General features: G+C 38.3%; 1 protein-coding gene across 1 annotated transcript in view; it reads left to right on the plus strand.

The window, feature by feature from the left end:
* Positions 1 to 25,744, plus strand: part of LOC137646645 (galactosylgalactosylxylosylprotein 3-beta-glucuronosyltransferase P-like) — a 124,265-nt gene that overhangs the window by 69,809 nt on the left and 28,712 nt on the right. The window contains exons 2-3 of the mRNA XM_068379750.1: positions 12,295 to 12,318; positions 19,790 to 20,054. Coding sequence (XP_068235851.1) covers positions 12,295 to 12,318; positions 19,790 to 20,054 — 289 coding nt within the window. The remainder of the gene's footprint in view (positions 1 to 12,294; positions 12,319 to 19,789; positions 20,055 to 25,744) is intronic.

Genomic DNA, 25,744 nt, shown 5'->3' on the forward strand with positions numbered 1-25,744 from the left:
GGTCTTTGTAAAAAAGATAATGGGTTACTGACCACCATTTTTTGGTGTTGAAAGGACCCCCCCCCCCCCCCTCCGTTATTGGAAAAACAGCAGCTTGAAAAGCCATGTTCACTAAATTCCACTCCCCATATTTATTACCTCCACCAACGAGTTGGAAGGAGGTTATGTTTTACCCCCTATTTTTATGTGTGTGTTTGTTTGTGAACAGCTACCTAGTCACAGTTTTAATCGGTAGAATAATATAAACTTGCATGGAATAATTGTTATGTAAAGACCGTGAAATTATTACATCTTTGGAGGGTCAATGTCAAAGGTCAAGGCTGCTTCATCTTGCGATAAATCTACTAAAGAAAACTTGAAATATTTTTCTTCGCTATTACGATCTGGAATATACTGCAAATCATTCAAGCAAATTAGATAGGAGGCCTCCTTGATGGGGCAAGGATTGTTTCCAAATTATATATGGTAGAACAGAGTCCAGTAGACAAAGCCTCCGTGTTATAGGTGTACACTGTCCATACAAAATGGGCAAAGGTTGAGTTCATTCACCGGAGGAGAAATCACGTCCTGCATTAGAAGTTTTTTTCGTGGGTCCAGACAACCAGTTTTGGAAAAAGAATTCGTATCGGATTTAGCCGAACAAAAGAGGGTTATAGCATGGCCACATTACGTAAGGGAGAGCAATAGCACATGCGGGTAACATAAGAAGTTGTTTTGCAAGGATTTTGTAACTGAAGCACAGCCCGGTGCGGATGGATTCCACAACTACGCCACGTCACTTTCGTCTCATGTGCTGTGTCAGCAAAAATTATACTTCAGTTGAAATTAAAATGATACGATTAAAAGTATTGAAAACATTTTCAGGTTTTGGTGAACTTTACGATTTTAAGACCATCAACAAATTTTGCAACGAAAAAGACCTGGTTAAAAGTCCAGCCATAAAGTTTGCAACAAAAAAGACCTTGTTAAAATATTCATTACTTCTCTTGATTTCCTTGTTTCCTTTCCTCACTGGGCTATTTTCCCGGTTGGAGCCCCTGGGCTTATAGCATTCGCTTTTCCAACTAGAGTTGTAGCGTAGCAGTTGATAATAATAATAATAATAATAATAAGAGTGTAACAAAGATCATCCATAAAGTTTGCAACGAAAAAGACCTTGTTAAAATATCATACATAAAATTCGCAAGAACTAGAGGGGCACTCAGTGGAATGCAGACCTCCGCCGCGGCAGCTTATTTCTCGACCTTGAGCTTTGATCTTAACAAGTATTAATTGGCGTGGATTTCCATACACTCAAATATGAACCAAGTTTGAAGTCTCTGTGACAACGATGTCAAAACTTGTGGCTGATTACGTGAATTAGGCATTTTACTTAACCTTGACCTCTGACCTTGACCTTCCAAAATTTAACAAGTTTCATCTTTTTACATATCAGTTAATCTCTGCAAGTTTCATTGCTCTACGATTAAGATTGTGGCCAGGAAGCTGTTCACAAACAAACACACAAAATGGTGGTAAAATATAACCTTTCAACTTCGTTGGCGGAGGTAATAATAAATTGATTTTAACAGTTGTAATATTCTGTGGTGGCCTATTGGAAACGTCCCTGTTTGGTATTCTGTTGGACTGGGGTTCGAGACCGCCCCAGTCTCGATTCTTTTTAGTGTCTTCAACCTCACCATCCTTGTGAGCTAAGGGTAGAAGAGACTCTTCAGCTATTGTTTTCTAGTCTTGGATGGTGCCATAGCCTCTGTACCATGGCCTTCCACTATCTTGGATTAGAGTTCTCTTGCTTGAGGATACACTCCGGCACACTATTCTATCTGATTTCTCTTCCTCTGGTTTTGTTAAAGTTTTTATAGTTTACATAAGAGATATTTATTTTATTATTATTCTTAAGATATTAACTTTTTTCTTGTTTCCTTTCCTCATTGGGCTATTTTCCCTGTTGGAGCCCCTGGGCTTATAGATTTCTGCTTTTCCAACTAGGGTTGTAGCTTAGCAATTAATAATAATAATAATAATAATAATAATAATAATAATAATAATAATAATAATAATAATAAAAGGGGTTTGTGGGACCGTCTAGATGTTGCTGGTGAGTCACCAGCAGCCATTGCCTGGCCCTCCCTGACCCAGTTTGGATGGAGAGGGTCCATAGGTGATGATCTTTTGTATAAATGGTCAGTCTCTAGGACATTGTCTTCGTCACTTGCCTCTGCCATTCATGAGTGTCCTTTAAACCTTTATTATTATTATTATTATTATTATTATTATTATTATTATTATTATTATTATTATTATTATCATTATTATTATTATTATTATTATTATCATCGTCCTTATTGTTATTATTATTATTATTATTATTATTATTATTATTATTATTATTATTATTATTATTATTAGCCAAGCTACAACCCTAGTTGGAAAAGCAAGATGCTACAAGCCCAAGGGCTCCAATAGGGAAAAATAGCCCAGTGAGGAAAGGAAATAAGGAAATAAATAAATGATGAGAACAAGTTAACAATAAATCATTCTAAAACAGTAACAACGTCAAAAACAGATATTTCCTATATAAACTATTAACAACGTCAAAACCAGATATTTCATATATAGATAGAAATTCTCATCCCTTTAAAACGTATAAGTGTGTGAGTGAAATTTTCATTATGAAAATTATAAATATTTTAAGAAATGTTGCCATTCATCTTTCCTTGCATTTTAGTGTAAATGGAATTCATGTTTAATAACTCAGCTGTTGCCTTTCTGTGATATTTGGCAATCAATTGTAATAACCCTGGTTTGGCAAAGCATTCTATTTATTCACATTTTCAATACCTTACGGTTGGTGAATATTTTCTGTATATTTGCAGTTTTACTAAGTTTATTTACAATATATCATATTGGTGGAGCTTCAATTATGTATATAGCCTATGTATGAGTGAGTGTGTAATGGTAGGTCACAGTACATTATTATTATTATTATTATTATTATTATTATTATTATTATTATTATTATTATTATTATTATTATTATTAGGCTACAACCCTGGTTGGAAAAGTAGAATGCCATAAGGCCAGAGTCCCCAACAGGGAAAATAGCCCAGTGAGGAAAGGAAACAAGGAAAAATAAAATGTTTTAAGAACAGTAACATTAAGATAAATATTTCCTATATAAACTATAAAAACTTTAACAAAACAAGAGAAAGAGAAATTAGATAGAATAGTGTGCCCGAGTGTACCCTCAGGCAAGAGAACTCTAACCCATGACAGTGGAAGACCATGGTACAGAGGCTATGGCACTACCCAAGACTATAGAACAATGGTTTGATTTTGGAGTGTCCTTCTCCTAGAAGAGCTGCTTACTATAGCTAAAGAGTCTCTTCTACCCTTACCAAGAGGAAAGTGGCCACTGAACTGTAAAAATACAGTTCAGTAACCCCTTAGGTGAAGGAGAATTGTTATGTAATCTCAGTGCTGTCAGGTGTATGAGGACAGAGGAGAATCTGTAAAGAATAAGCCAGACTATTTGCTGTATGCGTAGGCAAATGGAAAGTGAACCGTAACCAGAGGATCCAATGTACATTCGGGCAATTTCATTGTTTGGTTACTATGAAAATAATAGCCTAAGCTCTTTAACATAATGATCTAGAAAATGTGTATAGTATCAATCAATTAAATTTCATTATTCTAGGACAACAATTTGTACAAAGCTGTTCTTTCTCTTTGCCTACACATACGACGAATAGTCTGGCCTATTCTTTACAGATTCTCCTCTGTCCTCATACACCCGACAACACAGATTACTAAACAGTTCTTCTTCGCTCAAGGGGTTAACTACTGCACTGTATTTGTTCAGTGGCTACTTTCCTCTTGGTAAGGGTAGAAGAGACTCTTTAGCTATGGTAAGCAGCTCTTCTAGGAGAAGGACACTTCAGAATCAAACCATTGTTCTCTAGTCTCGGGTAGTGTCATATCCTCTGTACCATGGTCTTCCACTGTCTCGGGTTAGAGTTCTCTTGCTTGAGGGTACACTCAGGCACTCTATTCTATCTGATTTCTCTTCCTCTTGTTTTGTTAAAGTTTTTATAGTTTATATAGGAAATCATTATTTCAATGTTGTTACACTTCTTAAAATAATTTATTTTCCATTATTTCCTTTCCTCACTGGGCTATTTTCCCTGTTGGGGCCCTTGGGCTTATAGCATCCTGCTTTTCCTACTAGGGTTGTAGCCTAGCAAGTAATATTAATAATAATAATAATAGTATTGTAAAATCAAAGTTTAGGTATCAAGTACCAAATTCTTCAGTGAACTTATCGTGATAGCAAAGTATATTAGCGATTGGAAACAATTTGAAAAGGCCATTCTTCTTCTTCTTCTTCTTTTCCCACTTTTATGTGGGGTCGATGTTTCTGGCCAGCGTTCTCCATCTACCTCTGTGCCACACTTCCTCACCGGTCAATCCCTTCGATCGAAGGTCATCCTTGATACAGTCCATCCACAATATATAAAAGCCATTATAAATAGCAATATATATATGGAATACTGGTCGTACAAATTGTTTAGATTCTAGTACAGAGTGCAAAATGTATGCTAACGTGACTATAAACTATTAGATATCACAATATTTGTGGTTACTTTAAAACGCTAGAAAGCTGTTTGCTGTGTTCAGTCCTGACTTTACTTCGTTACTAATAGTGACACTCTGGATTTAAGGCATTATTATTATTATTATTATTATTATTATTATTATTGTTGTTGTTGTTGTTGTTGTTGTTGTTGTTGTTGTTGTTGTTATTATTATTATTATTATTATTATTATTGTTGTTGTTATTATTATTATTATTATTATTATTATTATTGTTGTTGTTGTTATTATTATTATTATTATTATTATTATTATTATTATTATTATTATTATTACTACTTGCCAAGCTACAACCCTAGTTGGAAAAGCAGGATTCTATAAGCCCAGAGGCTCCATCAGGGAAAATAGCTCAGAGAGGAAAAGAAACAAGGAAAAATGAAATATTTTAAGAGCAACAATATTAGAATAAATATCACTTTATAAACTATAAAAACTTTAACAAAACAAGAGGAAGAGAAACTAGATAGAATAGTGTGCCCGAGTGTACCCTCAAGCATGAGAACTCTAACCCAAGACAGTGGAAGACCATGGTACAGAGGTTATGGCACTATCAAGACTAGAGAACAATGGTTTGATTTTGGAGTGTCTAGAAACCCAATCTGTTATTCTTAATGTACATCTATTGTCTTGACATTCTCATTATATGGAAATGCTAAAGCTTTTATTTATTAATGGATTCTCTCTCTCTCTCTCTCTCTCTCTCTCTCTCTCTCTCTCTCTCTCTCTCTCTCTCTCTCTCTCTCTCTCTCTCTCAAATAATGGTCGCTTATACAAATATACGAAACGCTAATTCAATTGATGTAATAAAAAGCCTTTTTTTTCAATCTAAATATACTTAATTTCTCTAATTCAATTAGTGCATTTAATTCTGATAAATAAGAATACTTAATTTCTCTAATTCAATTAGTGTATATAATTTTGATAAATAAAAATACTTAATTTTCTAATTCAATTAGTGTATTTAATTCTGATAAATAAGAATACTTAATTTCTCTAATTCAATTAGTGTATAATTCTGATAAATAAAATACTTAATTGTTCTAATTCAATTAGTGTATTTAATTCTGATAAATAAAAATACTTGATTGCTCTAATTCAATTAGTGTATTTAATTCTGGTAAATAAAAATACTTGATTTCTCTAATGCAATTAGTGTATCTAATTCTGATAAATAAAAATACTTAATTTCTCTAATTCAATTACTGTATTTAATTCTAGTAAATAAAAATACTTAATTTCTCTAATTCAATTAGTGTATTTGGTTCTGATAAATGAAAATACTTAATTTCAACTACAATTTAAGACGATACATTTGCAACATTTATCTTTTTTTCGCAGTCAATTGCAACCCAAATTGATCTCACAGCACTTGGCTCCCCGAAGCCTCTTTGGAATCCCAGTGGAGCTACGGAATCCTCCTCAAGGTTTCATTAGTTTTCGATCTCCAGTGTTCTTCACATAGGAGAAAAGCTAAGGAACAAACGATAGTGAACGATGATTAACGATAAAGTACACTGACTATATAGGTCGATGGTGGGCAGGAAATCTCTGGCAAATATGCCTTAAGGATTAAAGAGCTCTTGAAGACGAGTCTGGAGACTCGAGAGGGATTTTTATTAACGTGTTCAAGTCCCAATAATGAGGGGGAAGGAATATGGTCTGCCATGTGGGTGTTGATGGCTATTTTCATTCTTTTATTATAAGAAAAATTTCTGTTTTTATGGTTTTATGACAATATGTGTGTAACAACAGCTACGTCATTGTTCTTACTCATCACACACACACACACACACACACACACACACACACACACACACACACATATATATATATGTGTGTGTATGTATATATATATATATATATATATATATATATATATATATATATATATATATATATATATATATATATATGTATATGTATATATATATACACTGTATATACTGTAAATGATTTATTATAATGATGATAGTAAAAATAATAATAATGATAATAATAATGCTGATAATAATGTAATGATAATAATGATAATGTAACAACAACAACAACAACAACAACAATAATAATAATAATAATAATAATAATAATAATAATAATAATAATAATAATAATAATAATAATAATAATAATAATAATAATAATCAGAGATATCTGACCTCCCCCAAAGTTAATGGAGTCGCCCATGGCTTAAGATCTATATGTAATAGAAACTTCCTCAAAATCCCTCAATTTGTTTTGACGCAATCTTTAAAATCGTAAAAAAAATATACGAATCCGAATATAGAATCCGGATGCGAGTCCGGATCATCTCCAAAATGTAATGGGGTCGTCTATGACCTAAGATCTATCTATGGTGAAAATTTCGTCAAAATCCGTCGAGTAGTTTTGACGTAGTCCTGCCCACAGACTCGAAAACGTAGTCACATTGAGGGAGGTGATAATAGTCGCTAAGTTGACGAATACTGATGTTGACACGACTTCTCACAATAGCAAGATGATAATTCTAATACTATCAAGACCTGGGTTTATTTCGTGCCAATTTTAATGTTCTTACTGTTCTTGAGATATTTTATTTTCCCTTGTTTCCTTTCCTCACTGGGCTATTTTTCCATGTTGGAGCCCTTTGGTTTATAGCATCTTGCTTTTCCAACTGGGGTTATAGCTTAGCTTGTAATAATAATAATAATGATAGCAATTTTGCAGTCCTTAGGCTTATAGTATCTTGCTTTTCCAGCTAAGGGTTATAGCTTAGCTAATAATAATAATAATAATGATAATAATAATAATGATAATAATAATGATAATAATAATAATAATAATTTTGCAGTCTTTAGGCTTATAGCATCTTGCTTTTCCAACTAGGGTTGTAGCTTAGCAGGTAATAATAATAATAATAATAATAATAATAATAATAATAATAATAATAATAATAATAATAATAATAATGATAATGATAATAATAATTTTGCAGTCCTTAGGCTTACAGCATCTTGCTTTTCCAACTAGGGTTGTAGCTTAGCAGGTAATAATAATAATAATAATAATAATAATAATAATAATAATAATAATAATAATTTATCAGCCCTTAGGCTTATAGCATCTTGGTTTACCAACTAGGGTTGTAGCTTAGCAGGTAATAATAATAATAATAATAATAATAATAATAATAATAATAATTTTGCAGTCCTTAGGTTTATAGCATCTTGCTTTTCCAACTAGGGTTGTAGCTTAGCAGGTAATAATAATAATAATAATAATAATAATAATGATAATAATAATAATAATAATAATAATAATAATAATTTATCAGCCCTTAGGCTTATAGCATCTTGCTTTACCAACTAGGGTTATAGCTTATCTGATAATAATAATAATAATAATAATAATAATAATAATAATAATAATAATAATAATAATAATAATAATAATGACGGGTAGTTGGAAGTTTCAAAATGGTGTCTAGTTTTAGTATTATCGAAATAAGTAAGAATTATTAGCCAGACATTAATAAGAATTTTCTTTTACTCTTCAAGTTATTATTACTCTTATTTTTTTTTTTTTTTTGCTAAATAAAGACAGTCATTAACAAGGCAGGTCTGTTTAATAAAAGAACGACCTTTTATAGTTTGTTCTTTGTCTTACCAGTTTTTTTTTTTTTTTTTACTGTATATTGTTTTTCCCAGTAACTGTTTTTTTCGTTCTTCCCCTACCTCCACCATTACTAATATATTTACTTTCCCTTTATTTCAGGCTAAGAAATGGACATTTTGTAGTCTGCTCTTTGAATTTTTAGTTATATTTACTCTTGTTTTCTCAAGTAACTATTTTTTTTTCAGTCTTTCCCTGCCTCCACATTTGATATATTTAGTTTTTCTTTATTTCAGGCTACAAAAGGACGACTTTTTATTGTATGTTCTTTGGATTTATAGTTATTTTTACTCTTGTTTTCACAAGAAACTATGTTTTATTGTCTTTCCCTACCTCCACAATTATTATTATTATTATTATTATTACTATCCAAGCTACAACCCTAGTTGGAAAAGCAAGATGCTATAAGCCAAGGGGCTCCAACAGGGAAAAATAGCCCAGTGAGGAAAGGAAATAAGGAAATAAATAAATGAAGAGAACAAATTAACAATAAATCATTCTAAAAACAGTAACAACGTCAAAACAGACATGTCATATATAAACTATTAACAGCATCAAAAACAAATATGTCATAAATAAACTATAAAAAGACTCATGTCCGCCTGGTCAACAAAAAAGCATTTGCTCCAACTTTGAACTTTTGAAGTTCTACTGATTCAACCACCCGATTAGGAAGATCATTCCACAACTTGGTAACAGCTGGAATAAAACTTCTAGAGTACTGCGTAGTATTGAGTCTCGTGATGGAGAAGGCCTGGCTATTAGAATTAACTGCCTGCCTAGTATTACGAACAGGATAGAATTGTCCAGGGAGATCTGAATGTAAAGGATGGTCAGAGTTGTGAAAAATCTTATGCAACATGCATAATGAACTAATTGAACGACGGTGCCAGAGATCAATATCTAGATCAGGAATAAGAAATTTAATAGACCGTAAGTTTCTGTCCAACAAATTAAGATGAGAATCAGCAGCTGAAGACCAAACAGGAGAACAATACTCAAAACAAGGTAGAATGAAAGAATTAAAACACTTCTTCAGAATAGATTGATCACCGAAAATCTTGAAAGACTTTCTCAATAAGCCTATTTTTTGTGCAATTGAAGAAGACAGAGACCTTATATGTTTCTCAAAAGTAAATTTACTGTCGAGAATCACACCTAAAATTTTGAAAGAGTCATACATATTTAAAGAAACATTATCAATACTGAGATCCGGATGTTGAGGAGCCACCGTCCTTGACCTACTTACAATCATACTTTGAGTTTTGTTAGGATTCAACTTCATACCCCATAATTTGCACCATGCACTAATTCTAGCTAAATCTCTATTAAGGGATTCACCAACCCTAGATCTACATTCAGGGGATGGAATTGACGCAAAGAGAGTAGCATCATCTGCATATGCAACAAGCTTGTTTTCTAGGCCAAACCACATGTCATGTGTATATAGTATGAAAAGTAATGGGCCAAGAACTCTACCCTGTGGAACACCGGATATCACATTCCTATAATCACTATGGTGCCCATCAACAACAACTCTTTGAGATCTATTACTTAAAAAATCAATAATAATGCTAAGAAACAACCCACCCACTCCCAACTGTTTCAGTTTGAAAACAAGGGCCTCATGATTAACACGGTCAAAGGCAGCACTAAAATCAAGGCCAATCATACGAACTTCCCGACCACAATCAAGGGATTTCTGTACAGCATTGGAGATTGTAAGAAGGGCATCACATGCTTCAAGGCCTTTACGAAAACCAAATTGCAAACTAGGGAGTAGATGATTACCTTCAGCAAACCTATTAAGACGTTTTGCCAGAAGACGTTCAAAAACTTTAGATAATATGGGAGTTATGGAAATTGGGCGGTAATCAGTGGGACTTGAGCTACCACAAACACATTTACATAGAGGAGTAACATTACCAATTCTCCAACTAGTGCTAAAAGCTCCTCTTCTTGCTAACTTGCGCAAAATAACAGATAACTTTGGAGCTAAGAAATCTGCTGTCTTTATAAAAAACAAAGGAAAAATACCATTAGGGTCTACACCTCCATAAGCATCAAGGTCCATCAACAGAGCTTTAATCTCACGAGATCGAAAAGCTAAACTAGTTAGTTTAGCTTCAGTAAAACAGGAATGAGGAAGTTCAAGTTTTTCATTACTCTGTTTACTGTCAAAAACATCAGCCAAAAGGGTTGCCTTTTCCTTTGCACAGTGAGTGACTGAGCCATCTGGTTTAAGTAAAGGGGGAACTGTTGCATCTACACCAAAGAGTGCAGATTTAAGGGTAGACCACCATTTATGTTCTTGAGTTGTACCAGAAAGTGTTTCTTTTATGGTTAAATTGTACTCCTTTTCAGTTGAGGCATAAACTCTCTGAGCAAAAGTTCGAAGCTGAGTATAGTTGTTCCAGGTCAAATCTGATCTGTTCCCCTTCCAAAGATGATAGGCCTCCTGTTTCTCCAAATAAGCACGTCTACAATCATCATTGAACCACGGTTTGTCCTTCACTCGATACCTTAGCACACGAGAAGGGATACGCCTATCAATTATGTTGACTAGATTCTCATTCAAAGGGACAACAGGATCTACACTATTATATAATTGTGACCAATTCAAGCACAAAAGATCATGTAAAATCCCATTCCAGTCTGCTTGGGATTTCATATAAATTTTACAAGAATATGATATATCAGGGACAGGCTGCTCAGTCTTCACTAATAAGGAAATCAAGGCATGATCAGATTTCCCGACTGGAGAACCAACCTTACTAGTTATAACGCCAGGGGAGTCAGTGTGTACGAGGTCCAAGCAATTACCAGACCTGTGAGTAGCTTCATTTATGATTTGCTCACAGCCTGATTCGTAGGCAAAGTCTAAAGCTCTTAAGCCATGGCGATCGGTAGGAGAGATAGAACTTAACCACTCCCTATGGTGAGCATTAAAATCACCAACAAAGACAAAAGAAGCCTTTCTATCATCTTCTTGTATCTTAGCCATAATGGTAAGAAGACAATCGAAGATAGAATCATCTATGTCTGGATTCCGGTAGATCGAACACAAATAAAAGTTGTTATGCCTGCCACAAACTTTTATTACCTGAATCTCATGACATCCACATTGATAGCAGGACTTATGAGAAGCAGGGTACTCGGTCCTAATATACACCGCCATTCCCCTGGCCCTAGGGATGGCATCACGTTTCAACATTATTGGCTTCTTAAAACCAGTTATAAGGAGCTCAGATGAGTGCCTCATATTAGAAACCAAAGTTTCTGAGCACAAAAGAATATCATACTGTCTGGACGCAACTGTAAGGTCTTGGATATTTGCATGAAGACCACGAATATTACTAATATATTTACTTTTCCTTTTGTCAGGCTAACAAAATACGACTTTTAATAGTATAATCTTTGGCCTTTTAGTTATTTTTTACTCATTGTTTCCCCAAGTAACTATTTCCTTCAGTCTTTCTCTACTTTCACAATTAATATATTTACTTTCCCTTTTCAGGCTAACAAAAGGAAGACATTATGTAGTCTGTTCTTTTAATCTATAGTTATGTTACTCCCGTTTCCCCGAGTAACTTTCATTTAGTCCTTCCCCTCCCTCCACCATAACTAATACATTAACTTTCCCTCTCCTCCAGGAATGCGTCGAGGATTCTCAATATGGTCCGTGGTGAAATGGGGAGGAGGCTTAATCATGGTGTTGTTGCTCTTGGTCGGCCTCTCTATACACCCTAGAAAGGAGGCGACCGTTGGGAGAGAGACGGATAGCTTGCCAGCGCGCTCACTGCAAACCGTTTTAACGTTCCTACAGCCAGAGACATCGGAAAAATCTAGACCAGCGGTATGAAATTTCTGAGATTTTACTCTTGTCTTTATAATATTGATATATGTTAAGCTTATACTTTACTTTAAGAACTGCTTTTTTGGTCCTGTATAGCAGGAGAACACTACTCTCTATAGGACGTTTCAAATTCATAGACTTCTGAAAAATCTAGACCAGCGGTATGAATCGTCTCTTTTTTTTTTTACTCTTTTCTTTATGATATTCATATATATTAAGCTTATACTTTACTTTAAGAACTGCTTTTCTGGTCTTATACAGCAGGAGAACCCATGTCTTATAGGACGTTTCAAATTCATAGTTCATTTTAATCTTTACTTTATTGGCTGTTTTCCCGGTCTTATACAATCCTACTCTCTACAGGACCTCCACTGTCATTTTATCTTGTTCGTCTAGTTAAAGTATTAGCACAGTCGACATTATTCCCTAATTGATATGATTCCAATAACTCACTAAAATGCTAAAGCATCGGGATTTGATGTGTCATCCATCCAAAATTTGAGGTCTCCACAAATAACTAAATTTTTCTCCATGATAATCATCTCAACGAGTTCACTGAATTCTTCAAAGATACTGACATTTCACGCTGCATATTGTTCGTTTATTGTTCAAATGGGGCAATACTATGACATAATATTTTATATGTATATTTCTATTTCACATTACGATCGAACCCTAGTCTCGTTTGATGAAAGACAAAGTTGCTATCAATCTTGCAAAGGCAATAAAAGAATTTGGAACTTTTACCCAAGTGAGGATTTGAACCTACGTATTTAAATCATGATTGGCGAGCAACATATTCATTTGGATATCTGTTGCAACTTGATTTATGTTACTGTATTTAGATTGGAAATCAACCCATCTCCACCATGATAGCTAAATTTGTAGCACATAATTATTTAGGATTATTTTGTAACTAAAAATACACACATACACACACACACACACACACACACACACATATATATATATATATATATATATATATATATATATATATATATATATATATATATATATATATATATATATATATATATATATATATATATATATATATCTCGTTTTGAATGCTTCATAAATATCACAAATGCCCTGTGAGTTGTATAAATTTATTTCATTGTCACAATTCCTTTTCGCAGGCAAAACTTTCCGTGATTGTGAAGTTGTTTTGACAGAAAAAAATAACGAGCGTTTTTTTGAAAACTTATTTTTAAAGATATATATTTAATGTTCAGTTGAATACATTGATATGAAACTTTATAAGCAATGCTTTCCACGAAGGCGAATTTCGTAGTAAGTTTTTTTGGCAAAATCGTAAATGCTAAAGTTTCATTTTACGGGATGGTATTTTATCCTTATAATTCAAACATTTAAAAATTAAATAATACGTCTTAATACTTTTCAATATATTGTGGCCATTTGTTTTAAGATCAAGGTTAAATTTTGATTTCCGTTATTTTCTTTTGCATGCTCTTTACGTTAATCGAAATTGTACAACTTCTTTGTTTTGTATCATGTATTGGGGAGCCATTTGTTGAACGTTCGGACTCGGAGGAGTTTGTTTTGGTTTCTAGGTTCGGAAAAGTTCACGTCTGTAGCCGAGGTAAATTTTTGACGGATAATTCTAATATACAAGTAACCCTAGTGTTTTGAGTAAGCAAATACATCTATGTTTCACTTATTTTTATTATGAGAGGACGTAATTAGGACTGTACGTCAATTAGGCGGCTTTTTGTAAGCTAGTTTTGCATAGCCCGTACCCTGGGCTACAGTAGAATGGCCTAAGCTACGTAATGTCTCGATTAGGTATCTTGATTATAAGTCTACCTTTGGGTGTTACCATTTAATTTGGTGCAAAGTAGAGTAGATTATTTCTTTACTTAAGTAGGTTTAATAGGGTATTTAAGTTTGTATTTTATGGTAAATGTGGAGCCTGTATAAAAGAGGCCAGTACCTCATGTTTTGATTAAGACTGGACATTAACTAACCTAAACTTTCCCCCTAACCTAACCTACAAGCCGTGTCCTTACCTATATACCTAACGGGCCTGTGACCCCCTTACGCTGCTGTATTCTAAGTTAGTCATAATAATACATACAGGTGGCCGCTATCATACATACACCACATAAATGTTATAGATGTGATCCAATCTTTGTTAATGACAGGCAACGAATTCTCATTTCATTAAAGGTGTAAAGAATGAAAAGGTTTAAAAGTCACTCATGAATGGCAGGGGCAAGGAATAGTGACATTGCCCTAGAGACTGACCATATATACATATAATTAACAACCAAGCCGCCTCTCCACCCAAGCTAGGACCAAGGAGGGCCAGGCAATGGCTGCTGATAACTCAACAGGTAGACCTTTAGACTCCCACAAACCCCCAAGGATGGTGAGGTTACAGCGACCAAAGAAACTAACGAGTCTGAGCAGGACTCGAATCCCAGTCTGGGGTTTACCAGTGAGGGACGTTACCACATTGGCCACCAGGTTGCATGCTGAAATAATCCCTATTTTATTTTCAGATATTAATGTATTGATTTTCACACATTGTATAGCTACTAAGGTCAGTGTAAGTGAAGTATTTTTGGTAATACTGTTCAACTTTTTGGTACATTTAATCGAGCCGCCGGTTTTTGCGATATGCCAGTGAAGTAAAATTGAATTTGGTTTATATAAAAGTTCAATAATTTTGTCCTTTTTAAATGTCTATTATAGGAATGAGTATATTGATTTGGTACAATTATTTGTCTATTTTATTATATGTATATGTAGATGGACTAAGGTTGTCTGTCTTTTAGATTTGAATTTAAACTGATAGGTTAGTTTTCTGAACATTTGTTTATCCTTAACCTGTCAAGGTTATTGTTTATGGTATTGAAGTGATGTTATATGGGATTTATACTGTCACGTATGTTGCCTCAGGTTAGGTATAATATAGTATTCTGTCGTGTAACTTCCACATTTTCCTTTTATGTATATGGTTTGTATTGAGTCGTTAACAGTGCTTGTATATGTAGGACTTATGTTGCGATATTTATTATTGATGGTTTATGATTTGCTGGAAGCTATCTTTATTTGATAACTTAATATTTCTTCCATATTTTTTATGTTAAGCTATTTAGGATATATAGTAGTCCTTGATTACAATTGATATTTGGAAATTTCCAACCCTTAACCCCCAAGGGTTAATTTTTTTTCAAGCACAATTTGCAGTAAATTTTTTTCAAATTGCTCTAACAGTCTTAATTTTTGTCATGGAGAGGTCAGGTTGGTCTCACTCTCTTGAGAATGCCTGATGTTTCTCAAAAAATTATCAAAAATATGCATAAAAAAAGCAGTTTTTTGCAAGAACGTACCGGTACGTCCATGGGGGTGAAGGGATGAGTTTTGTGAAACGTACCAGGCAGGGGAATGTTCTCTCAGACTATCCGAGCAGAGCCTCGTAGAGAGAGTGTACCTGGGGGTCTTTGACCTTGGGTAACCAGCAAGTACTGATCTGGGGGACCTGATCGCGACAGCTTGGAACCTCAAGCTTCCGCTATTCTTCCCCCCCAGTCTCAGACCCCGAGGCTCTGGCAAGATGCATTCCGGTGATGGTGGGACAACTTCGACGCCTGCGTCTTCCCTCCTTTTTGCCTGTGGACAATGGGTCTCAACAAGACCAGGTTGTCTGTCAACCTTTCAATGGGAGAGCTCCACTGGGACTATGCGCAGAACGGTTTCTGGACCCTCTGCTTCCCCTGACGGAACTCCCGGGAGAGCTTCTCCTACGGCGCAGACTACTCAAGCAACCACACTGCGACATCTCTCCCGAACCGGGGCGTCACTTTGGCTTCATGCCTGGAGACACTACGCCTCCTCCTCAAGAAGAAGAGACAACCCACTACAGTCTCGGTACGGAGGTCGCGTCATCTGCGATAGTCATCCACAGGGGTCTCCCAGGCAAAGTGAAGAGTCTAAGGTGGTTGGTGCCGGGGGAGATATACCTCTTCCCTTGAGGCCTCTTCTCCAGCAATAACGGTCTTATTGCCTTATGGCGGGAGGAAACTCCTTTCCGCTCTCGGCAATGAAGCCTGTCGCTCAGCCTTTCCCTGACCTTCAGGCTTAAAGGAATAACTTTTTCCTGCCCGCTGGATCTATCCTCGCTCATGCGAAGCTACGATCGTCCCTGCCCTAGTCGGAGGAAGACCTCCAACTTGGAGCATGGCTCGGACTTTTAGTCCTTTAAGAGATCTTCTCAAGACCCTTTACGACAGGCCTCGGATTGTATTCCGCCTTGGGTCTCCTGCTCACTCTGGCCACGGCCAGTGTGTAAGCAATCTTCTTGGTCTCTTACGACTCCCCCCTTTCTAAGGAAGAGGGGAAGGCAACATTCAGGCTCGCTCCTGAGTTGTTGGCTACACTCAGAATCTGGGGGTCCCGGTCCTTCGGTCCGATTCATTCAAGATTTCGAGTCTCCATTCTGTATCTGATGTCCCAAGACCTTCTCCTTCTTTCCAGTAAAGGAATCGAGAGGTTAGCGCTGGGAACAGCTGCAGTTTGTCCTCAGTTGCAGCCGATTTGGGAGCACAAGGAGGACACGGGGGAGAGTCACCAGTATACCTCTTCAGCCCGGACTCAAGGACATTCATCTCGACCTGTCTCCAGACCCTCCCCCGTCACGTGGCCCTACAGCACGATGTTGGATACATCGCAACGTCCCTCGCCTTCGAGTAATACTACTCTATGACGCAGGTGCTACAAGCTGGAGTCTGGAAGCGTCTAATGACCTTCGCAGCCCGCTTCCTGCAGGGCGTGACCCACAGGAGTCTCGATACGTTTTCTATCACTCTGTGGTGGCTACACAACAGCTGGTCTAACCTCAGGCTCCTTTTTGGACAGGTAGCAGAAGGTTGAGGGCATTGTTATCAGGTTTTAGTGTGCATGAACGAAAGAAGTATGTCTGGCCCTTACTTCTTTCTTCATCATCCCCTCTACGGGGAAGCAGCATCCTGGTCTCTGCATAGCTGACCTCGAACCTCTGCAGGTAAACCATGCTTCCTTGTGTTCCGAGTATTAAGTCAATACTGTCGCGTCCCCCATACCCTGACGAGGTGGTATTGGGAACGTCCTAACCCAGAGTTCCTTCTGGAACTCCAGGTCAACTGCCTAGGACGGGTCACACTTCTTCCTTCACACACAAGCTTACGTAGGCCACATGGTTCCTTGCGGAGCAAGGAACTTGTGAGGTGCAGGGACTCCTTTTCTCGAGTGCGACTCACTCGGATTCTGAGTCCCCGGGTAAAGCCAAAGCCAGTATGGCTGGGGACTTTCCACCCTACCTAAGGGGTAAGTCACCCTGTGTAAATAGCGTGGTTTGTATTTCGGTTACGGAACAAATGACAAATTCGAAGATAATTTGTATTTTTCCTAACCATACAAACCTTAGCTATTTACACATATTTGCCCGCCAGCCCTATCCCCCAAGACAAGTCTTACCTCTAAGTGAAAGTGAGCATTCATCTGTGTGTGAGGGAGGGGAGGGGTAGCTAGCTACCACTCCCCTACCCCCCCGCTAACTAGCGCGGGGGTAATACACCTTCTTTAAATTCTAATGGCTCGCCATTTCAGCTGCGCTAAAAGGTAAACCCTGTGTAAATAGCTAAGGTTTGTATGGTTAGGAAAAATACAAATTATCTTCGAATTTGTCATTTTAAGACTGTTCTACTTCGGTTCAATACTAGGTTAAGTAAAATTTGGAAATCAAATTACCTGAAATTACATATAAAAATCAGGCTATATATCAGTTTAGTGAGAAGCGGCTTCTCAAATCACTTGTTTTCCCCATCGCATCATACGGCTCAGAATGTTGGGTTTTAAAAGGTACAGATTGGAAAAGATTAGAAAGTTTTGAACTATGGTGTTACAGAAGAGTCCTTAGGATAAGCTGGATTGAGAAAAAGACTAACGTGGAAGTTTTACAAAAGATCAATATCGAAAAAAGATTACTTGACATTTTGGATGAAAGAAAACTAGCTTTTATTGGAAACACAATACTCTGGAAAGAACGCTACTAGTCGCATCAGTCTATGGTACAAGAACAAGAGGGAGGCCTAAAACTAGATTGAGTGACAATATCAAGGAGATGTGCGGGCTAACGATGGAGTTGGAAAGGAAGGCTCAAGACCGGAATGAATGGAGATGTTTTGTGCAGAGGGCCACGGCCGTTCGTCATCGAACACCCCGTACTTGATAATGATGAGATCGTTGTTACTGTATGGTCACGAGTCATGGTATGACAATGGAATAATATTCAACAGATTTTGTACATTTGAGAACAAAGCTCTCAGAAAAATATTGGGAGTTAAATGGCATTACAGGATTAGAAATGGAATTATAAGAGAGATTACTCAAGTGCCATATGTGGTTGAGGTCATGATGAGGGGTAGATGGAGATGGTTTGGGCATGCTTTTTGCACTCCCCAAGAGAGATTAGTTCACCAAATTTTCATCTGGGCTCCACAAGGCACTAGAAGAGTTGGAAGACCCAGGCTTACATGGCTGAGAAGCATGAAGTAGATGATGAATGGAGAAGTATTGGATTAAAAACTGAAGATAGAGACTGGCAAAATCTAATTGAGGCCCTTTGCGTCAATAGGTATTGGCGGAGATAATGATAATGATGATAAATCGTTGTTAACAGCTTTTAGTAAGCTTACGTATTTACAAAGCATTTTGTCTGTATCCATTTTGGGTAATATCTCATCGTTCCTTTTCTGATGAGAACTATGATGCTGCTATCAATTTGTTGAAGGAAAAATGTTGTGCAATGGTCCGTGAGCAGAAGTTGTATGGTGTGGACCTTCTGGAAGAGGGCTTAGCAGAGTGTGAGCTTATTGGTCACATTATTTGCTCTGTTACTTCCTTCAATTAAAATGGAACTTGTTCATAAAGAGGATAGCAATTATCCATTTTGGTTAAAGAATTATTTTACCTCTATACTGACATTGGCAAAACTTTTAATTCATATTTCTAATTTAAGAGAGAGAAAGAGAGTACTGTCAATAAGGACAATTTTTAAAGGTAGTAAAGACAATTTGAACTTTCAAAAATTTTAGTACTTCTGTGGAAGATAATTAGGAGGTTAAGTATGGTACAGTGGTTTTGTAATATTTCTGGACATGACGTGTCGGACCATACTTCATTTAAAACTTATGGATCACGCTGGAAGTGATGGGAGGAAGAAATCCCAATCCTGTGGTTGCATTCATATTGATCTATACACTAGTTACAGAAGATACATTACTCTGTACTGTTTCCAAAGAGGAAAACGTTAAAAAAATTAGAATACCCCGTGCTTATGAATATCGATAAACTAATGAAAACTATGGGGGTAATTATGCATATTTGTATAGTTTTTTTATGGAGTTCAGTACAAGAATAATTTATTTCAATCTCTAGTTTTATGTCATGAAATTATCATGATTATTCTTATTAAAGTTATCCAACTCCAACTCACACTACCACTGCCTTTCCCAGTCCCACTCCAACACCATTAACAAATATATAAAAATATTAACTTTTTGTTGTTTTGTATGCAGTTTAATCATAGCTACATAAAAGTAATAAGCCGCTTCTTTCTTTCAGGCTCCTTCAAAACCAGTCGTAGCGCCCTATATTCAAGAAAAAAGATATTGCAAGCCAGGAGAATGGATAGAGGGCCTCCCTCCGCTCTACATTGTAACTCCAACTTACCCGCGTGCGGAGCAGTTACCTGAACTCACTCGGTTTGCTCAAACATTAATGAACGTTCCAAATGTGGTGTGGATCGTGTCAGAAGATGCACCTCAGTCCACTCAAGCTATTGTTGATTACCTGAAGGAATGTGGCCTTAAAACTGTATATCTTAGGGGTAAGTTACTGGAGTGTATATCATTTCTATGAACCTCTCCTGATGTTCATATTTTCTTTCCTTTCAAAAGGTGCATGTCCCTAATAAAGGAATGAAACCGTCTAGTAGTTTAAGGCAAGGAGCACCAGTGGTTACATGTTCTTCAGCTTTTCAGTTGCATCGGTAATATGAAGACGGGTCTTCTCCAGGTTGTGATAAACTAAGGTACTACTGTATAGTCATCAGCATTGTCATCTCCTACATCTAATGATGCAAAGGGCCTCCGTTAGATTTTGCCTGTCATGTCTATCTTGATCTATTAAATCAGTACTTCTCCATTCATTTCCTACTTCACGCTTCATAGTCCTCAGCCATGTAGGCCGGGATCTTGCAACTCTTTTAGTGCCTTTTGGAGCCCAGCTAAACATTTGGTGAACTAATCTCCCTTTGGGAGAGTGAAGAGCTTGCCCAAACCATCTCCATCAACTGTATAGTAAAGTAGTTTTAAAAGGGAACTGAGTAAAATTTCTAGACTTAAACTGATATAAAGGATTTATTCTTGCAAAGGGAGATTTAAAAGCTAGCCAGCTATGTACGATAAAATTCAAGGGAAAAGGATGAAATGTTAAAAACAGATAGCAATGCAGCTAAGCTGGGAGTCCAGGGTTGCTGGGAAGAACTTATAGTGAACTCTTACTAATGCCTTTGCAAGACAGAAAACTGAGATCATGGCCTGGGTTCTTATATGTCTCCTCTCAATAAACTAAGTACCTTTAAATGACTGTTTATTGTTTTCTTTTTGTATGATTGTTTGATTGAATCTTGTTTGAACGGCTGTATACGTTGTTCGGCACTATAGTCAATTTTTTTTAGCGAGGCAGATTTGCACCGACTTGCAGCGGTGCCCTTTTAGCTCGGAAAAGTTTCCTGATCGCTGATTGGTTAGAATTATCTTGACCAACCAATCAGCAATCAGGAAACTTTTCTGAGCTAATAGGGCACTGCTGTGAGTTGGTGCAAATCTGCCTCGCTATAAAAAATTGACTATAGCTCATCTCACTTTTTTTTTTTTTTTTTTTTTTTTTTTTTTTCAAATTGGAGGTTAAGAATTAGTACCTCACTTGGTTAAAAGAATTTCTCTATCTCGAGCACATCGATCTCTGTACATACTAGGCAGTCATTAGGAAAACAGTTTAGTAACGTTTTTTAAATATATTGATAAAAAGACTATTATAAATTACTGTAGTCTAAAATAAACTATTGGATAAATCTAAATCAGTTACTTCAAAATACATAGTTAACTTTGGGTAAGATATGTAACTGATCCCAAATTCAGAGTAAGGCTGGTAATTCAAGTTCCTTTATAGTGGTAAAGCCTTTTATTCTACTAGACAGATCAATGCCTGCCAATCTATTCCTGGATTACAATATGTTTCCTGCCTAGTTAAGCTGGAATCACACTAGGCTTTTTGTATATTTTTTTCCAGCAGCTTGCTTCTAAAAATGGGAAACTGGAAGCTTGTTGCTTGAGATATTGGCTTCTAGATTGAATGGGGAGCTGCGAGCACAAATTACGAGCATGACTTTGGTTGTAAACAAACAAGATCGCGGGTGCAAATAGGACGTTCTCTTGCTTGCTTGGGTCCAACAAGCCTTGAGAGATAATCAAAATGTGCTTTGTTTATTCTATGGTAGTTGTAGAAGGCACACCACCCTCCAACCTCATTTCCCAACAAAGGTTGTAAAGATACCTTTGGCATCTCTTCTCCAGAGCCACTTTCGAACCCACAAACGTTGATTGTTCCTCTTCAGTTCAAGTAACATTCCAAGAATACTTATTGCTGCAACAATCAGAAAATTTCTGGGTGCCATGATGACATCAGCTGATTGGTTTTGTTTATGCTTTTTCATAATGCTCCTCAAACCGCGAGATCGAGGTGTGACGCTACAACACTTTCGCATGCGAACATTGACTGGAGGTTGGCGAAAACCTTGAGCAAGAAATAACGAGTGTGATTCCAGCTTTATCCGTCAACAAGGAACCTATGGATTATTATAATAAAGATATCAATACAGATAGTATAGTTCTTTTGACATACAGGTATGTAGTATTAAAAGCTAGACAGTATATGATAAGATTGAAGGTTTAACTTAAAATAATGGTTAATCTATTTATTGGTTACATTGTTTCCAGTTGCCTAATTGAGGTTAGATCTAGATAATAAATTTTACATCTTTGTTATGCTTTGATAAAATGCATTAAGACCATGAACTAATAGTAGTAGGGCATAACGTGGGTGTGTTTTCAGACAGGTTGTCACTAGACCACATCAGAAATGAGAGGAGTACAAGGCCCTCTCTGTTCCGTAAGGGGAGGTGCTGTTGATTTGGGCATTTTTCAATATTAAACTTACCCGATAATCATGTAGCTGTCAACTCCGTTGCCCGACAGAATTCTATGGAGGGATACGCCAGCTATCACAATACTAGAAGGGGGTGTACTTACCAGCGCCACCTGTGGCCAGGTACTATAGTACTTCTTGTTGACACCTCCTCAATTTTTCCTCTGTCGTGCTTCCGGCAAGACGTTCTGGGATACGCTTATGATCTTCGAGTATTTTCACGGCTTTTGGTGAAGTATTCTCTCAGATTTCGGCTGTCGCTTTACTGGAAACCTTCTTATATTAGCTTAGATAGCTTTTATATAGTCCTGATTAACGGTTAACGATCTTTTGCTTGATTTTGGAACCCCACTTGGCTAACTCTTTGGATTCAAGATGTCTGACATTTCGCAAGCCCCCACCCATAGGCGATGTAGGTCTTGTAATAGGCGTATTCCGAAGGCCTCGGTAGATCCTCACACCGCTTGTTCTGACTGTAGGGATAGGCCCTGTCAGTTAGAAAATCGATGTGAGGAATGCGCCGGACTTTCGGAACTTGATTTTGTCCGACTTTTGAAATATTCAACTAAGTTAGAGAAAGGTAGAGTTAGGAGGAGTTCTTCTCACTCTTCACTTTTTTCCTCACCTCATGATCCCCTACCTTTTCCTACCCCTGTAGTGTCTACCCCCGAACCTACTATTTGCCCTCAGCCTGATATGTCTGTTGTGTTGCGTGCTATTCAGGCCTTAGGCGATAAAGTAGAGTCAGTGGTAAGTGATCATAAGTCTCTTATGGCCGAAGTCAAGGAACTTAAGGTCAAGAGTGCAGTGGGTGGAATTAGTGCCAGTGCTGTGACGAGTGCTAGTGTCAGTGCAGTGCCAAGTGCTAGTGTCAGTGTCAGTGTGGTGCGTGAGGATACTTCTGTGCGTGTCAGTCGTTCTCCCAGTCCGGGACCTCTTGCAAGCTCCCAAGCCCAGGGGAGAAGCAATGTCGAAGGGCAAAAGGGTTCGGCAGGCCTTGATCGGTGCACAGAAGTATCCTCGGTGGTTGTGGGCGTGTCTTCCAGAGACCGTCACTCCCACCTGCAGACGATTGAGCCCGTCTTTTACTCGTCCGCTGATCTATTGTCAGGGAAGAAACGCTGGACTCAGGTCTCTAGACCACTCAAACGCAGAGTCCAGTCCGCGAGTGCTCAACCGGGCTGCAGTCATTGGCTCAGCTCTGACTCGCCGCAGTCATCAGTCGACTGTACTCCGCCCAAGAGGAGTAAGGTTCTGCCGCAACAGATCTCGTCTGTTCAGGCTTTGCCTCAGCAGACCGTAGTGTCTGCCGACCCCAAGTTGTCTCTACTGCAGTCCATGCAAGCACAGCTTTCGGTCTTGATGAGTGAGTGTCGGGCTGAGAAGGTTGCGCCTCCGCCTCCGCCTGCACTCGCTCCGCCTGCGCTCGCTCCGCCTGACCGCAGTACCGCCTGCCAGGCGTACGATGTTGAGCCACGTTCTGAGTTTACTGTTCCCAGTGGTGTACAGCCTCCGCCTTCCTTAAGGCAACCTCAGCAATGGGATCAGGAGGCTTATACCTCTCTTCCTCCGCTTCCACTTGCTGCTCCACCAGTGATGCAACACTCGGTTGAGGTACAACAACCTCTCCCGTCCATGAGTCAGTCTCCTCAGCTCTCGCTGCAGCGAGCTCAACCCTCCACAAGGCAAGCACCACAACACCTTAGCCTTGCGCCTCAGGAGCCTCAGCTTGCGAGACATTTACTACGTTCTGCGCAGCCTCTACCTCATCGCGCTCCGCTCACACCGCAGGAACAGGAACTTGCTACTCCGCTTCCGCCAACCACTCAGCAAGCGCTACCCTTGAGTTCAGCCACTCATGCCAGGAGTCAGACTCCTCCACCCATGCGCCTACCTTCTGCTTCTTCTTTTGTTCAGCCTTTGCAGTCTGAGCCTCAGGTTTTCCCTCAACAGATTCTTGAAGAGGAAACCACTAATATTGTTGTTCCTGCTCGTTCTGACTCTGCTGTTCAGCATACCTGTCCGATCTCTTCGCTACACTCTGGTGATGAGGCGTCTGATGATGAGGCGGCACACCTGGATCCCTCATCAGACGTGGATGAATCCAAGCCTTCTCCACAGTCTATTGACTTTCGTAAGGTCTTGGCTCTGCTTAGGGAGGTATACCCAGACCACTTTGTCTCTGCTATTCCCCGCTCTCCACCATCTGAGTTTTCGCTGGGCATCCAGCCAGCTAAGTCTACCTATACTAAGCTAGTCCTAGCAAGGTCCTCTAAGAGAGCGTTAAGGATCTTAGGGGAGTGGCTGCAGACTAAGCAACACCTTGGCAAGACTTCTTTCATGTTTCCTCCGACTAAGCTCACTTCTAAAGCGAGCGTTTGGTATGCCACAGGAGAGGAACCAGGCTTGGGAGTACCTGCCTCTGCCCAGGCTGACTTCTCAAGTCTGGTAGACTCGCCTCGTAGAACTGCAATGAGGCGCTCTAAGGTTTGCTGGACCTTCTCAGACCTTGATCACTTCCTGAAGGGTGTTTTTAGAGCATTTGAGATGTTCAACTTTCTAGACTGGTGCCTGGGGGCCCTCAGCAAGAAGACCTCCCCTGCGGACAAGGAGTCTGCCATGCTATTAATGTCCTGCATGGATAAGGCCATTAGAGATGGATCTGGCGAGCTTGCGTCGATGTTTGTATCAGGGGTTCTTAAGAAAAGGGAACAGCTTTGTACCTTCCTTTCCTCCAGCATTACACCTTGTCAAAGGTCACAACTCCTTTTCGCTCCGCTCTCGAAGTTCCTCTTCCCCGAAGAGCTGGTTAAGGACTTGTCTGCTGCCCTGATACAAAAGGACACACATGATCTTGTAGCCTCATCGGCTCGTAAGTCTAAGGTTGCTACCTCAGTCCCCAGGACTTATCGCACCCCAGTGGCTGATACTCCTGCTACGAGGTTCATACCGCCCTTTCGTGGTAGAGCCCCCAGCCGAGGAAGCTCCCGTCCAGACTCTTCCAGGAGCAAGTCTAGGAAAGGCTCCAAGGCCTCTAAAGGAAAAAACTGACTCTCCGCATCTCCAGACAGCAGTAGGAGCCAGACTCAAGAGCTTCTGGCAAGCCTGGGAAAAGAGAGGTGCAGACGCCCAGTCTGTCAGTTGGCTGAGGAACGGTTACAGGATTCCATTCTGCCTCAAACCACCTCTGACCACATCTCCCATCAACCTCTCTCCCAACTACAAAGAAGAGGACAAGAGGCTAGCGTTGCACCAGGAGGTGTCGCTACTTGTGCAGAAGAAGGCAGTGGTTATAGTCCGGGACCATCA

This window comes from Palaemon carinicauda, chromosome 9 (assembly GCF_036898095.1).
Source record: "Palaemon carinicauda isolate YSFRI2023 chromosome 9, ASM3689809v2, whole genome shotgun sequence".
NCBI lineage: Eukaryota > Metazoa > Arthropoda > Malacostraca > Decapoda > Palaemonidae > Palaemon > Palaemon carinicauda.